Raw genomic sequence first — 14,421 nt, 5'->3', positions numbered from 1 at the left:
TTTGCATGTCTCCTAGTTCAGCCTTAGCTGCTCTGCTATAGCTACCTCTATCAGCCCAAGCTGCTAGAACACTATCAATCTACTAATAAGGGATAACTGGACCTGGCACAAGGTACCCACTATAAGCCAGGCCAGCCTCCTACACCGTTCCCTTCGAAAGAGTCTCTGGTGTAGTAGGGATGCATGCAAAAGGACAGGTCCACTCCCAACATAATTCATACAGTAAAGAGTTGAATTATATGTTGTATAAACACGATCTGACTTTGTTGGAGGTAATAGGTAACCCTGTGTCCCCAGCTATGCCAGTGTTCATATCGAGGAGAGCAATGAGCATGATTGACCTTATAATGATGTCAACAAACGTTGTGATAAATCTTTTAAACTTTGATCTAAAGCCAAATAGTGTGAGCTATCATAGCCCCCTGGTGCTTAACCTTTCAGTACTCAAAAACACACTGAGACTTTTAAATTGGAAAACATAGTGGCTGAAAGCTCAGATGGGGTTGAAACTTATGTGGTCCAGGGAAGGGCGCAAGCAAATTCATCACAACAGTACTTAGGAGTAATAGACAAGAATTTCTGCCCTGTATGGACCATTTTGCAGAGTATAGCCACATTATTAGAGAAACTCATGAAAAGAATGCTAAACAATCAATTTAGTATTAATAAGGACGGCGGGGAAGGGAGGGCCAGTAAATTTGATAAGAATCACATCAAAGACTGGTTTGACCACACATACAATTATCTGCAGAACTTTGAGTTATTGCATAAAAAACAGAAAACAGAGAGATAAGGACGCAATTTGGCAATTGAGATTACAATATAAACGAGTGCTAGCAAATATGAAAAGGAAATTACAAGTGCAGTCAAGGGCATATTTAGTGCAAGTAGCTGAGAGAAGTGATACTTGCTTTTTCTAAAAGATCATAAATATACAGTTTTTAAGGGATAATGTATGATAAATTGGAGTCAAGCTTGGATTGACCATTTTAAAGTAATTTGTGATCCTATAAATGACTGTGACACTGGAGGTGATGATGAGTTATTAGCTCAACCCCAAGACGGGAAATGTTACACTGAATTAAGTGATTGTTGCTATCAGTAAAAGTGCAAAAAGGAATGTGGCTGGCTCCGACGGGGTACCGGCAGACACATGGAAAAGTCTACAAGCACTCTGGGCTCTAGTCTTAAATCTGGTCTTCAATACAGTGGATGCAGGGCTTATCCTAGTTACCTGGTTTTCATCAATAATTGCCCCATACCTAGCTATATGTATAAAAGGTAGCTCTGAATTATTTGCTAAGTTTAGGGAAGAGTGATTGTGGATCGGTTGGAGTTGTGGACACAAGAGAACGGCATACTTACTAAGTCGCAGTACGGATTTAGGAGGGGCATTGGTACTGTGGGGCAGTGTTTGAATGTGAATCTTATACTAGGACAATACAGCAGCGTTAAAGCAGGACAGTTTAATCTCTTCATGGATTTCAGTAGTGCATTTGACCTGGATAACCATCATAAATTATGGCAATTTTTTTTATCATTAGGTGTCCCAGAAGAGATAGTGGAACTCCTGGTACAAATTCCTTTTGGAGAGTCAAATACATCTATTAGTCCACAGATGTTGATTTCCTATGCCTCTTCATTAACGAGAAAAAATCTAAGAGAAAGTCACAATCTAACAGAAACCCAAGAATGCTAAAAGAAACTATAAATTGCTTGCTTATTAAGTCAACTGACACGAAAACTATTTATTGTAATTCATTTTATTTGTATTTATTCAGAATTTTTCTCGTTATATTTAAAGTGGAATAATCATTGAAAAATGAAAGAACTGTGAGGTATTATTGTATTAGGCATATATAATTTATTTTTTTGCATATACTTGGCCCGAGATCAGTGTCCTTTGAAAATCCGTCACAGGAGTTTCCTTGTTACGTACACAAATAAGATTGGACGTGTACACATACTGGATTTTCACCATGGGTGATGATCTTCTGTTACTACTAAATGCTCTTATTTCATAATGATATACCTTTTAAAACTTTTTTCTATTTTTCTGCATATCATTGTACTTGTGATATACATTTTCCTTTTTCTAATCTGAATCATTTATAATTTAAGTCTGCTGATTTCGAATATTATGTATGTTTTTTCTTCTTTCTGATTCTTGTCACCTTATGTAACTTACTTCCTTAGATTGTGTATTTGTTATGACATTTTGGTTAGCATTTGCCAATTACCAAGACACTTAGAGCCTGATTTAGATTTTGGCGGGAATACCGCCATCCTGTCATGGCAGCGGTCCCATGTACTCCGTCAAGTCAATGGAGTTCTGCCTTCGTTTTTATATGTTCTATGGGTGAACCGTCGACCGTCACAACGTAGTGATCTTCCTAGCCATCAGGCTGGCAGGCTCCTGCCCTCCATATTTAGATGTTGCAGTTCTGCACGTGGTGTACTGGTGGCGGATTGCTGACGGACCGAGCCCATTGGGGGAGCTAATGTACAATGACAAAGGCTATGAAAAAGAAGAAAGTTACACACAATCCATGTACTTTGGTCATATGTGTCCACTTGCTTAACACAGTACACACCACACTTCATACACACCATGATCCTTTGCCATCCCACCGCAAAACAACATTTACAGGCAGGAAACACACAATGCCATTCATTTCAAACACAACACACACACACACACTATTGATACTACAACCACAACTACCAACGCACTGACACACTCATCAACTCAAGCACACTCCCAAAAGCACAACTACACACATCACAACCACCACCAAACAAGAATCACTTGAATGTTGCACATACCAACACAACAGAAAACGAAACATACATAAACCTCAGACCCACATGCAAGTGGCACACGCACAGCCACATCGCCCCCACTCCAGCTCCCTTTACCTCAACCAGCCAATTAACTCCCACCCCTCCCAAGTAAAAGCTTAGCGATGCCAGATATGTGCCCAGTAGATGCCCATTCATAAGGAGGACACCCCTGGACTATAGGCAGGAGACAGGTGAAGGGAAACAGAGACAGGGGAAATTGTACCATCCAGACATTTTCACCGTCACATGAGTTACATTGCCAGTAACATATACATGAGAGTAGGAATACATGTCTGATGACCTGAGTCCAACTTTTACACAGTGTGTTCCACATTGTGCATTGCAGTACAAATCATTGTGTCATTGGAACGGAATTGTTGTTCCAGTGGTATATATGTACTGACTAACATTCACAACTGGAATCACTATATAACACTTACAGGTCCCATTGTAAAGTGCACACATGGACATAGTTCACAGTTGTGATGTTCATTTTATTTTGGTGCAGGCATTCATTTGGTAATGCATACTTACACCAAAATATAAATTGTGTATGTCCTAGTTTTTTAACTGTACAGGTGTGCCTCCATTAATGTTTAATACAGATGTTCTACAAACATATGCTTGTCACAATATGTTTTCAAATTTATTACTGTGACATGTATATTACTGCACTGGTTTCCATGCTAATATTAAGTGACCAAATAACATTCACTAAGTATATGTAATGCTTACCTGCGAGTCCAGCAACAAGGTGGTCGTGTTTCCTTCTTGGTCCAGTAGCGGCAGCAATAGCAGATTTGGTCCAGTCGGGTCCAGTCGAAAACGGAAGTGTAAAGGGAGGGGGGGAGGGGTATAGATTTTTACTTTATTTCCCTTCCAACACGGGTGTGGCGGTAACACTGCAACAGTTTCTTTGGCAGGAAGGCCCATAGTAATTCGCTTGGCTGGAAAGGTGACTGGAGTCATGCTGCTAGCCACTATATCCAATTGCGCCGTCAACACGTGTGGAGATTTCTGGTGAAGTCGGAGGGACTCAGGCGGTCTCTCGTCTATGGGACTGCCAACATATAAATACAGTGGGCGGACTGCCAAGACAGCGGACGGGAAATCCAAAGGAAAAGCGACTGCGGGACTGATTCCGCCAAGATCTAAATCAGGCCCTTATTCTGTTGGCCCTGAAGAAGCAACAGTTGTAACATATTAATTGTGAAACACATGTTGGCCATTTTGTTCTTATGACAAATAAAGAAGACATCATGAAAGAACCATGAATGTATGAAAATAATTATTTTCTAACACGTCCGAACCCGATGGCGGAAAAAAAACAATCGAAGATGGAGTCGACGCCCATGCGCAATGGAGACAAAAGGAGGAGTCACTCGGTCCCGTGACTCGAAAGACTTCTTCGAAGAAAAACAACTTGTAACACTCCGGCCCAACACCAGATGGCGAGCTATTGCAAAACATGCGAATCTACTGCGACTGATGCCACGAACAGATGTACACTGGGTAAGTGAAATTTTCATTTCCTGGCCTGGAAACAAGTTTTCCTTTTTGAGTTTATGTGATTAGTGCTAGGGAAGTTAAGCAGTATATTTGTTTCATATGCCTAATAGTCCAACAAGTTGAGCCCCTCCCCCCTATTTTATTTTTGGGCTGTTCATAACATGGTTGCGTTCTCAGTAATGGGACAGTGGATTAAGGATAGACCAAATTGCCAGTGTGATGGAAAATCGAAACAAACCTCCTTGAACTTTGTACTTGTTTGCATATTTTAAAGCAAAATAAGGAAGTACCTTGTTAAGCTACTGTTTTTAAATAGGACTTTGGGTGAGTTTGGAAAGGCATATTTTTATTTGCACACCTTAGAGGACGCTCAAGTTTGTTCTGCTGTAACGTCTACTATATGATTAGCATTCTGTGAGAGAAAGTGCCTGTTTGTAGAGAATTCTAATTGAATATACTAGTACTTAAACAATTTTGTATGACTTATTATTAAAATTGATGCACTCTCTTGTGATGTCTTGTTTACACTCATACGGTTTATTATGTACGTAAAACAAATAAAGATTTTAATTGAATCAAATAAACTTTTATCTTTGCTTTGCCAATTAGGGCGATGATCAGAAAGACAAAAACAATTAGTAAACTGTAACAGGCACCCTAAAGGCAGTAGGTGTGGAATGAAGAAAGTACTCACAAAAGGCCAACTACCATGGGCCATATAGGAAAGCCTACCTGAGCAGTTTCACACCAACCAATATAACTTACCTGGCAGAGAAAGGAAAGAAAGGCAACAGCTGCTGCCTTTGCACAGTTATTCTGACCCGCCCCCCAAATACTCAGCCTCCTACCTGCTGACCTTTTGCTATTCTGTTGGTAACAACGGGTAGTAGATATTGCGTGATATGCCCAAGCATTTGTGAGACAGAATATTTGACAAAGATCATATGAACGTTTTTAAAGGAATTTATAGTGCGGAATTCTGCAAAATCAAATGAATTGTACCCCCAATTTTTTCCAGCTCTGAAAGGAAGGACACTTTATTAAGTTAAGATCCATAAAGCATGAAGCTATTGTCAGAAACCTTTAAAAGGGATTCAGAGCACTCTGTATAACGCCATTGTTTCATAAAGCAGATATATTGGCTATCCTAGATCTATAGGGCGCATAGTCCCGCGTAGTACAGAAGACGTTTCTTTAGGGATGTACTGTCAGGTTCCAGCCTTACTGATTGTATTTTTTTGTCTTTAAGCAACAGAGTGATTTGCTGACCATGATAAATTGCAAATAACTAAATATTTACTTAGGATGCAAATGTGTTGGTTTCGTTGGCGAATTATATGTTATCATAGCAGTAAAATTAAATATTGGTCAGAACTCGACAGATGATTACTTCTGGATGCAAATTGTAGAGTCAGCTCTCATTGATTACGTCATGCATGTGATCGTTTCAGTGGTAGTTGGCTCGGATGACTTGTTTGTTTCGAAAATATATATATATATATTTTTATTTAACTTTTCTTCTGCTTAGTGTCTGATTAGATTAATGACATCTCATTGTTGCTGATGTTTTCCGTCTGTCAGCATGATTTATAAATATGTAGAAGACGCTTGAGAAGAAGTACAAATTTGACTACATGAAAGTTTTGGACCTAATCTAGACATCAACGATGCCCAAGTATTTATAAACTGTCCGGAGATTACAGGTGCGGTAAACTTTTTTCTTATTGCCAAAGTGAACAGTGTTTTATTCCAAACCAAATTTGTGGTTATTAAACATTCAACTTTTTTTCTGTCCTTCCTTACTGCACAGTCTTCTAAAGTGTCACATTTTTCTTTTGTAGGGACCAGATTCCCACTACGGTACAAAAGGATTGAAGAAGGTCCAGCATGAAACTCCCACAGCTTGCAAAACCTGTTTTTTCTTTTTTAGTTCGCCTGGTAATAACAATGGTACATCTGTGGAAGATGGACAAATACCAGAAATAATCTTCTACACTTAATTTTGGGTTGGTTTTCATTTCGGGGAATAGCAAAATATAAAACGATATGCAGCTAACAAGTGCCATCCAAATATTGAAACCTTTCTCAATATGCTGTTGAATAGCATGCGGAACATGCATATTCTGCATTCTTTGTTTTCTTCATAGGACATATTTGATAATTGGCAGAATGTGCAAATTAAAATGGTCTTAGAAAATGCTTGGTAAATGATGATACATGTGTAAGTAACTTAGTTGCTTGGTCACTTTTTTACTTTACGTTATGTAGCGTGTATTGGGGCATTGTAAACTGGAGTATCTTCACATATGGACTTCGAGTGGATTTACGAATTTTGAGTTAAAATCATCTCATGTCACCTACATGAATTTAAAACGATAAACACTTATTCACAAACTAATGGGACATGGGCAGCAATTCATATGAAAGAGTACAGGCAGTGCATCTGAAGAGCACAGTATTTATTTTGTCTGTATTTGTGAGTATTTAGTTGCATAAAAATTGGTTTATTTGCCATCTCTCGGTTTCAGTATTTATAAAGTCCTGAACATATCCGTTTCATGAAGAAAATAAGGCATATGTAGTAACTCTGCAATACATTTGTATTGAAGTTAAGGAAATCTGCAATTCTGTAATGTTGCTACAAAACTTCTGCAATATTAGGTGAAACCTGTAAACCACAGTCATCCACAAGCAGTACAAACATGTACAGTTCAAAACACAAGCTGTGGCATTCTGGAATTGCATTAATTTGATTTTGTATAAATCTGAATGTGTTTTGATTCCAAGTTTGTTGTTTGTATTTCTCTTCCCCTACTGCTAACGTTTTTGATAAGCATAAACACCAATGTTGTTTCATGGAGGCCTTCTGAAGGAGATTGCAATTTTTTTGAAAGCCAGATTGAATGTGTTCTGCATACCCTTTTTTAAGTCCAACCTGCGAGAGCACATGCGCTACCTAATGCACTCTCTCTTGCAACACTCTTGTATTAAATAATGGGCTTGGAACACCCACCCATAGAAGCCATTTGTTGGCATCATTGTCACTCTTCTTTGCTGCCTTATCATAGGCAGCGCTTGACATGCTTCACTTCTTTTTCTTACAGTGCAGCAAAATTCAGATTAATTAATACCCCTCCGCTGGCCATCTGCTCGTTCTAGAATTCAGGTACTGTTTCTGAGCTAGATGCTGTCAACCATGGTCACGTTATAGCTCTTTTTTAACATTTAACATACCCCTCCCCGCATTTCCTCTTGCCTCCCTGTTTCCTCTGCTCTCCTGTTTCTTCTCAAAGCGTCTCACCTGCCCCTTCTGTTATTATTTAACTTACCCCCCGCGTTTCTTCTCATTCCATCCTGGGTTTTTCTCCCACTGCCTCCTGCCACTTTCTCTGCAATCTTGACCGAATAAGTACTATGAAGTGGCGAGCACTGGCCGCCTTTTAGCACTTTTTCAAATCATGTAATCGCCCATGGAAAGACCTATTGGCTTTACCTGTTTGGCATGCAGTGTCCATAGAGAATTAACAATTTAAGAATGGTAATCCAACCTGTTTCTAAAATAAAAGCGATGTATTTGATCTCAAAGTCAGTTTAGCAGAAAGTAAGGGCAGCAAATGGCTAGATTCTTTCTTATTTTAACGTTTCTAAGATCTGACGTTGTCCATAAGTCTTATAGTTCTCATAGCGAGTGAGTCTAGTGGGTAAATAATCTGACAAGACCACAAGAAGAGCAAGAGTAATATTACTGTGTTGACTGAATGATACAGCCAGCAGAATAGGCAGCTTTGTTACGGTTATGTTATGGTGAAAAAAGGGCTGCAGAAGAAAGCTTGTTTTTTCACTGAAATTGGCATCAACAAAGGGTTTGCGGTGCTAAAATCACCATCATCCCAGCTTTCAGGAACAGGCAGACTTGAATCAGAAAACCACATTTTTCAACACAATTTTGTCATTTTACTGGGACATACCCCATTTTTACTATTTTCTTGTGCTTTCAGCCTCCTTCCTGTTCGTGACAGAAATGGGTGTGAAACCAATGCTGGATCCCGGACAGCTAAACGTTTCTGAAAAGTAGACAACATTCTGAATTCAGCAAGGGGTTTTTTGTGTGATCCTTTTTTTCCTACAGAAAATAACAGCTGAAATAAAAAAAAATATTGAAATTGTGGTGAAAAGAAAAACAGCCATTTATCTCCACGTTTTACTCTGTAACTTTTCCTTGCGATGTCAGATTTTCAAAAGCAATGTACTGTTACGTCTGCTGGGCTCCACTTGCGGGGATATTCAGGGCTTGTAGGTTCATCAAGAACCCTAGGTACACAGAGCCAATAAATGAGCTGCACCTTGCAGTGGGTTTTCATTGTATACAGCAATTCATTTGTTGAAATATAAAGATTGAAAAATAGGTATCAAGGAAACCTTTGCATTTCCAAAATGGGCACAAGATAAGGTGTTGAGAAGCAGTAGTTATTTGCACATCTCTGCATTCCGGAGTTTCCATACTAGCATGTGAATTACAGGGAATTTCTCAAATAAGACTTCTTTTTTACACACTGTTTTACATTTGAAAGGAAAAATAGCAGAGAAAGAAAAGATGCAATAACACTATTCTGTGTTCCCCCAAGGCTCCCGATAAAAAATGGTACCTCAATTGTGTGTGTAGGCTTAGTCTCCCCGACAGGAAACGCAATCTGATGTGTTTTTTTCGGAATGTGCCTAGCTGTGGATTTTGGTCTCTAGCTCAACTGGCACCTAGGAAAAACTACCAATCCTGTGCATTTCTGAAAACTAGACACCTAGGGGAACCCAGGATGGGGTAACTTTTGGGGCTCTCACCAGGTTCTGTTACCCAGAATCCTTAGCAAACCTCAAAAGTTGGCAAAAAAAACTTTCTCCTCACATTTTGTTGCTGCGAATCTGAGGGGAGCCACAAACTTCCTTCTACCCTTTGTTCACACAAGTCTCTTGACGGGATTTAGGTGGGTCACCTGCATTTCCTGTCCTGGGTTCAGCAGCCATCTAGGGAAACCTACCCAACCCAGACATTTCTTAAAACAAGACACCTGAGGGAGTCCAGGGAGTTGTGACTTAAGTGGATCCCCCAGTGTTTTCTTACTCCGAAACCTCAGCAAACCTCAAATTTAGCTAAAACAAAAATCATAATTTTCCCACATTTCTGTGTGGGATCATTGCACTGGCCCAAATTTCCCACCACCCACCGTTCCCCTCAGTTTCCCGGTAAAAGTGATACCTCACTTTTGTTGGTGGACAAAGTGCCTGTGACAGGGAAGAGCCAAAAGCATGTAAAAAATGAGAGGGAACCAAAGTGGGTCCAAAAAGGCAGTTTGAAAAAAATTGTTTTTAGGCTGCCAAGTAGGGCAGGATTTTTATCGGTATAGATGCGACAGTGCTGGGTGGTAGGAATTTTGTGGATTTCTGCAGATTGTGGAAGGTTCCATTTTAAAAATGTGTGATTTCAAGCAAAGTTGGAGGTATGCAGGGCATTATGGGTAAGAAAATGTTGCAGGGTGCATCTGAAGCACACCACCCTGGACTCACCCAGATGTTTAATTTTTAGATGTCTAGGTCTCATAGTTTTCTCTACATGGTAACGTCTCAGAGTCCAAAAAGAGCAGCCCTCACCATTCCAAGTGGGACGATTTTGAGAGACAAGCTCTTATGGCCCAAATGTAAAACCAAAACCCAAAATAATCAAATGTCCTCTTTCTTGCCGTGGGATAAGATGTTATAGTGTGCGGGCGGAGAGCTGAAAGACTATTACCCCCTTCAGTTCGGTTGGGGGCATAACCATGCCCTTATTGGTTGGTAGCCACCACCCCACTTTTTTGTTGTTGTTGTTAATTCCCTGCCACCTAGTAGCCTTTCTGCCCCCCGGGGAGTGGATCGGGGGTAATTGCTCCATCTTGCCCACCTGTGGGTAGAACAACTTTGTCCCCATTTAATTGGGGGGAAGTATGTCATACCCCACCCTCTTTTTTTGGAAAATAAAATCTTCCCTGGTCCCATGGTGCCCTCATGGGGAGCCACCCTTGCCCAAGGGGCTGCATCCCCCTAAAAAAAACACACATACACACACACCAATCCCTGGTGCCTCAGTGGTTTCTTTCACCCCTTCCCCCCCACTTCCGGGGGCAGAAATGGATTAAAATAAATTTGCCCCCAGGGGAGCGGCCATTGCCTAAGGGGTAGCTCACCATCTGTAAAAAATAAAAAATCCCTGGTGCCTAGTGGAAATGGCCTAAAATAAGTCCCCCCCCCCCCCACCCCCCCCCCCCCCCAGGGGAGTGATCCTTCCCTAAGGGGTCGCTCCCCTTAAGTGAAACTGATGTTAAAAAATAATAATCTTTGGTGTCTAGTGGTTTCTGCCCCCACTTGGGGGCAGGTTGGCCTAAGAAATATAGCCGTCACTGTAGGGGGTGGGGGGTTGAAGGGGAAACGATTCCCCTTCCATCTCTGCCCTGGGCGGTGGGTGGTGGGCCCGGTGCAGGGTGAGCTGGTCTCATCCTCGGCACAGGGCGACTGTGGCTGAAGGCGAGACCCACTCGTCCAGGGCAGCGTAGGGGTTAAAACACACTTTATGCCTAGGGTAAGTAGTGATTTTGATAGTGTTTTCTTTCTATCAAATTCACAACACTGCCTAAGTTAAGCTTTAAACAATAAGTTTGTGAGGTTTCTCCCTCATTCTCTGTCGACAAAAGATAGGGAAGGGCAGCATATATGAGTGATCTTTCGTTTAGTGCACACACAATACCAACAGAGCAGAGGCATAAAATGAAGCTGCAGTACTGTAAGGCAGAAGGAAGGACAGGTACAGATAGTAGATAGATAAGCCTGTAAAGGTACAGGTCAAGTGGCTCTCTGCGACAGGTACTATATATCAGTAGGCAATACAGGTTGGAAGTGGCAGTTACCAGAGCAGATAAAGGATCTGCCAGGCAGGGTTTTAAAAAAAATGGGTTGTTGGTTGACTGAGGTATGAGCCTGGTCAAGTAGCAACCACAAACCTAATCAGTATAAGTGTCAGGCACACCCTAAATTAACCTGTGCTCAACCTCTGGTAGCGTGGAAGGGAGCAGTCAGGCTTCACTTAGAGGCAGTATGTAAAGTATTTCTGCAACACTTCAAAAATGTAAAGCAGTGAAAACACTCCACAAAAAGATTCCACGCCAGGTTAGAAAAATTGATCTGAATTTAATAAATAAAACAAGACCTAAAGGACAAAAATCCAATAAGTACAACTTGGGTTATAAAATTGTAAAATGTGGGAAAAAGTCAGAAGCTCAGGCCGACCAAGATGGAGCACAGGCTTGGCTACAGGGACCCAGTTACACCTGTTGAACCTTAATCCTGGTGGTTGCGGAGCACAGAATTGGTGCTGAACCACGCAGTAGAGTTGATGCGTTGAAATTCTCTGTGCAACAGTGGTGATGTGTTGGTTCAGAGATTTGGAGGAGTTAGGGTGCAAGTTCCTACTATGTTGACATCAAAGATCAAGGCACCAGGAATCCAGATGAGGCGATGCATTAGTTCCAGTGAGCGCAGGGACTGTGATGCAGAGTTTTGGCATTGAGGTCTCATCCACTGGTATTCAAGAACCTTGCACCAGAATGTGCATTGTGGAGGTGGTTCCGAAGGCCATGCGCCGCTTCTGTTCCACGCAACAGTGTAGTTGATTCTGCTCCCGCAGCAGAGGTTGCGTTTGTTCCACTGGAGCAAATACCTCCGGTTCACTTCCCAGGGTCCAGGATTGGGGTGGCACCATTTGGCAGAGCAGACTCATAGATGGCAGAATCCAGGAGCAGGTGGGTGGAAGTCTTTTATGTCCCTGAGAGTTTGGGACAGGAGGCCAACCAGCTAGCCCTTGGAATCACTCTGTGTTAAGGTGATGCAGGTCCAGTCATTTTCACCCAGCAGAGGCACACCAGGCAGCAGAAAAGCTGACCAATTCAAGAGTCCAGCAAAGCAGCAGTCCAGCAGAGTGGCAGTTCTTCAGCAGCACAGCAACCCTTCTTCCTGGCAGAGTGGTCACAGTTCCAGAAGTAGACTGAGTTGCTGGTATGGGTGTCTGGGGGGAATACACAATGCCCAGCTGTCACTCACCCCAGACACGTGACCAGGGACAGGCACCAAATGGCTAAAGTAAGAAAAACCTTCTAAAAGTGGCATTTTTCAGGATTACAATTTAAAATACAACTTCACCATAAGTTGTGATTTTAAATTGTGATTCCAGACACATCAAACTGAAAAAGTGTATCTCTTCCATATTGTGAATTACATATATAAGATGTAATAAGGTAATCCCAATGTTATCCTATGGCAAAGATAGGCCTTGCTGTAGTGAAAAACAACTTTAGGACTTTTTCTGGACCAGGACATAAAAAACTAAAACGTACATGTCCTGACTTTTAAATATATTGCACCCTGCCCTCTGGGTTGTCTAGGTTCTACCTTGGGATTTGGGGGGGGGGGATATATATATTCATGTTCGGTGGCATGTGTAGCTGCAGATACACATGCTTTGCATTATCCTGCCATCTAGTGTTGTTGAAGTAAGCCTCAGCAAGGCCTACTAGTGCAAGGGGTTCACCTTTCTCTGCACAAAGTCCTCAGACCATGTAGGAAGAAGTTGGCACAGAAACTGAAATAAAAGACAAAGTTTATTAACCTCATGAGGTGGTACTACAGTTCAAACAGCACCCTTCGGTAAAGTTTGAAGTAGCACACTGAACTGAGAGAGCATGGTCCTTTTATACCCACGCAGGGGCTAAAAGGAGGTGGTACAATTATAGAAGCAAGACTTGCATACATGTAAGGTCATGTGGAAATGCACAGTCGACAAGTAGGAGGAGCTAACAGTTTTCAAGGACTAACAGCTGCAGACCTTACTGAGCATGTGCGAAGTGGGAGATGCTAAATATAACTTGTCACTAGGCAGATTTTCAAGAGTAGTTAACAGAAAGGTAGGACAGAGCACATGGTGAGCACATGGCAGCATGTGGCAGGGAAAATGGCTGCCCTGAATACAAAATGGATTCCGTGAAATGTTCACAATAGTTACTAAAAACAAGATGTCTTCTGCTAATGCTTAATCTAATTGCTGCTAAACTACAACAGACGACCCTTTCAGCATTAGCTGAAGACATTAATCTTTCTGGGATAATCTAAATATTCATCTTGTATATTTATGCTCATCATTTCAGCTATTTCCTTATCTAACATATGTTGTGCTGTCATTTCTGTAATATTTATTTTGGTAGGCATACAAGCAGTAATACACATGGAGCAGAACATTGGACCACACTGAATACAGATACAGCATGTGAAAAATATTGCAATCATTACACACACCTGACCACCCAACAGGTAGTTGCTAATATCCATAGTTACCACAAACAAAATATGTATTATGTGAAGCTGTAAAACTACTATTATTTACACCCTCAATAGTTAAAATCAAGGTACAATCCCTTATCCCTACTGGAATTTGCCCAATGCTATGTATACATAAATCTGCTTTAGTTTTTGTAACAGAAATCACAAATTGTTCTTTCTTGTCAGAGTCTCTTATATTTGTGAAGACATATGGTATTGAAACATTGTCCGGTTGATACTCTTCCCATTCCCATTTAGTTCCTTTGGCTTGGGGATACCCATCTTTGTCTTGGTAGCATACTTTATTAAGGCGAAAAAGAAGTCCGCCCTCTGTACGTTTTCCAGATGCAAACAAAAGCGTGTACCAAGCTTGACAAGAACCATTGTGTGAAAAAGGAAGAGGAATGAAAGATGTTCCTCCTTTCTTTTGATGCGCAGGTATCATTCCACATACCCAACAGTTAGTGGTATTTGTAGCATTATGAGTATGATGCAACATCTGAATGAAAGTATTATTGAAGTACGATTGACGGTGCTTCTGCTCCTGATAGGGAAGCGTAAAGTAATAGTGATCCTCTGGTACTGGAGTAGTGGCAACAAAAAACTCATGGGCAGGAGCCTTCTTTTCAACAAACCAAGTGATTATTGCTATAATCACCAAAACAACAACAAACC

General features: G+C 41.1%; 1 protein-coding gene and 1 long non-coding RNA gene across 3 annotated transcripts in view; both read left to right on the top strand.

Moving 5' to 3' along the window:
- Positions 1-7,139, top strand: part of BTBD1 (BTB domain containing 1) — a 208,945-nt gene extending 201,806 nt beyond the window's left edge. For both annotated transcript variants that reach the window (XM_069222562.1, XM_069222563.1), the window contains exon 8: positions 6,195-7,139. In XM_069222562.1, coding sequence (XP_069078663.1) covers positions 6,195-6,353 — 159 coding nt within the window. In that variant the 3' untranslated portion in view covers positions 6,354-7,139. The remainder of the gene's footprint in view (positions 1-6,194) is intronic.
- Positions 7,140-7,437: 298 nt separating this feature from the next.
- On the top strand, positions 7,438-8,536 carry LOC138284121 (uncharacterized). The gene is made up of 2 exons (XR_011201349.1): positions 7,438-7,519; positions 8,352-8,536. It is a non-coding gene; the product is annotated as an uncharacterized lncRNA (long non-coding RNA).
- The last annotated feature ends 5,885 nt before the right edge of the window (positions 8,537-14,421 follow it).

This window comes from Pleurodeles waltl, chromosome 3_1 (genome assembly GCF_031143425.1).
Source record: "Pleurodeles waltl isolate 20211129_DDA chromosome 3_1, aPleWal1.hap1.20221129, whole genome shotgun sequence".
Classification (NCBI taxonomy): Eukaryota; Metazoa; Chordata; class Amphibia; order Caudata; family Salamandridae; genus Pleurodeles; species Pleurodeles waltl.
This window is presented reverse-complemented; position numbering and strand designations above follow the sequence as displayed.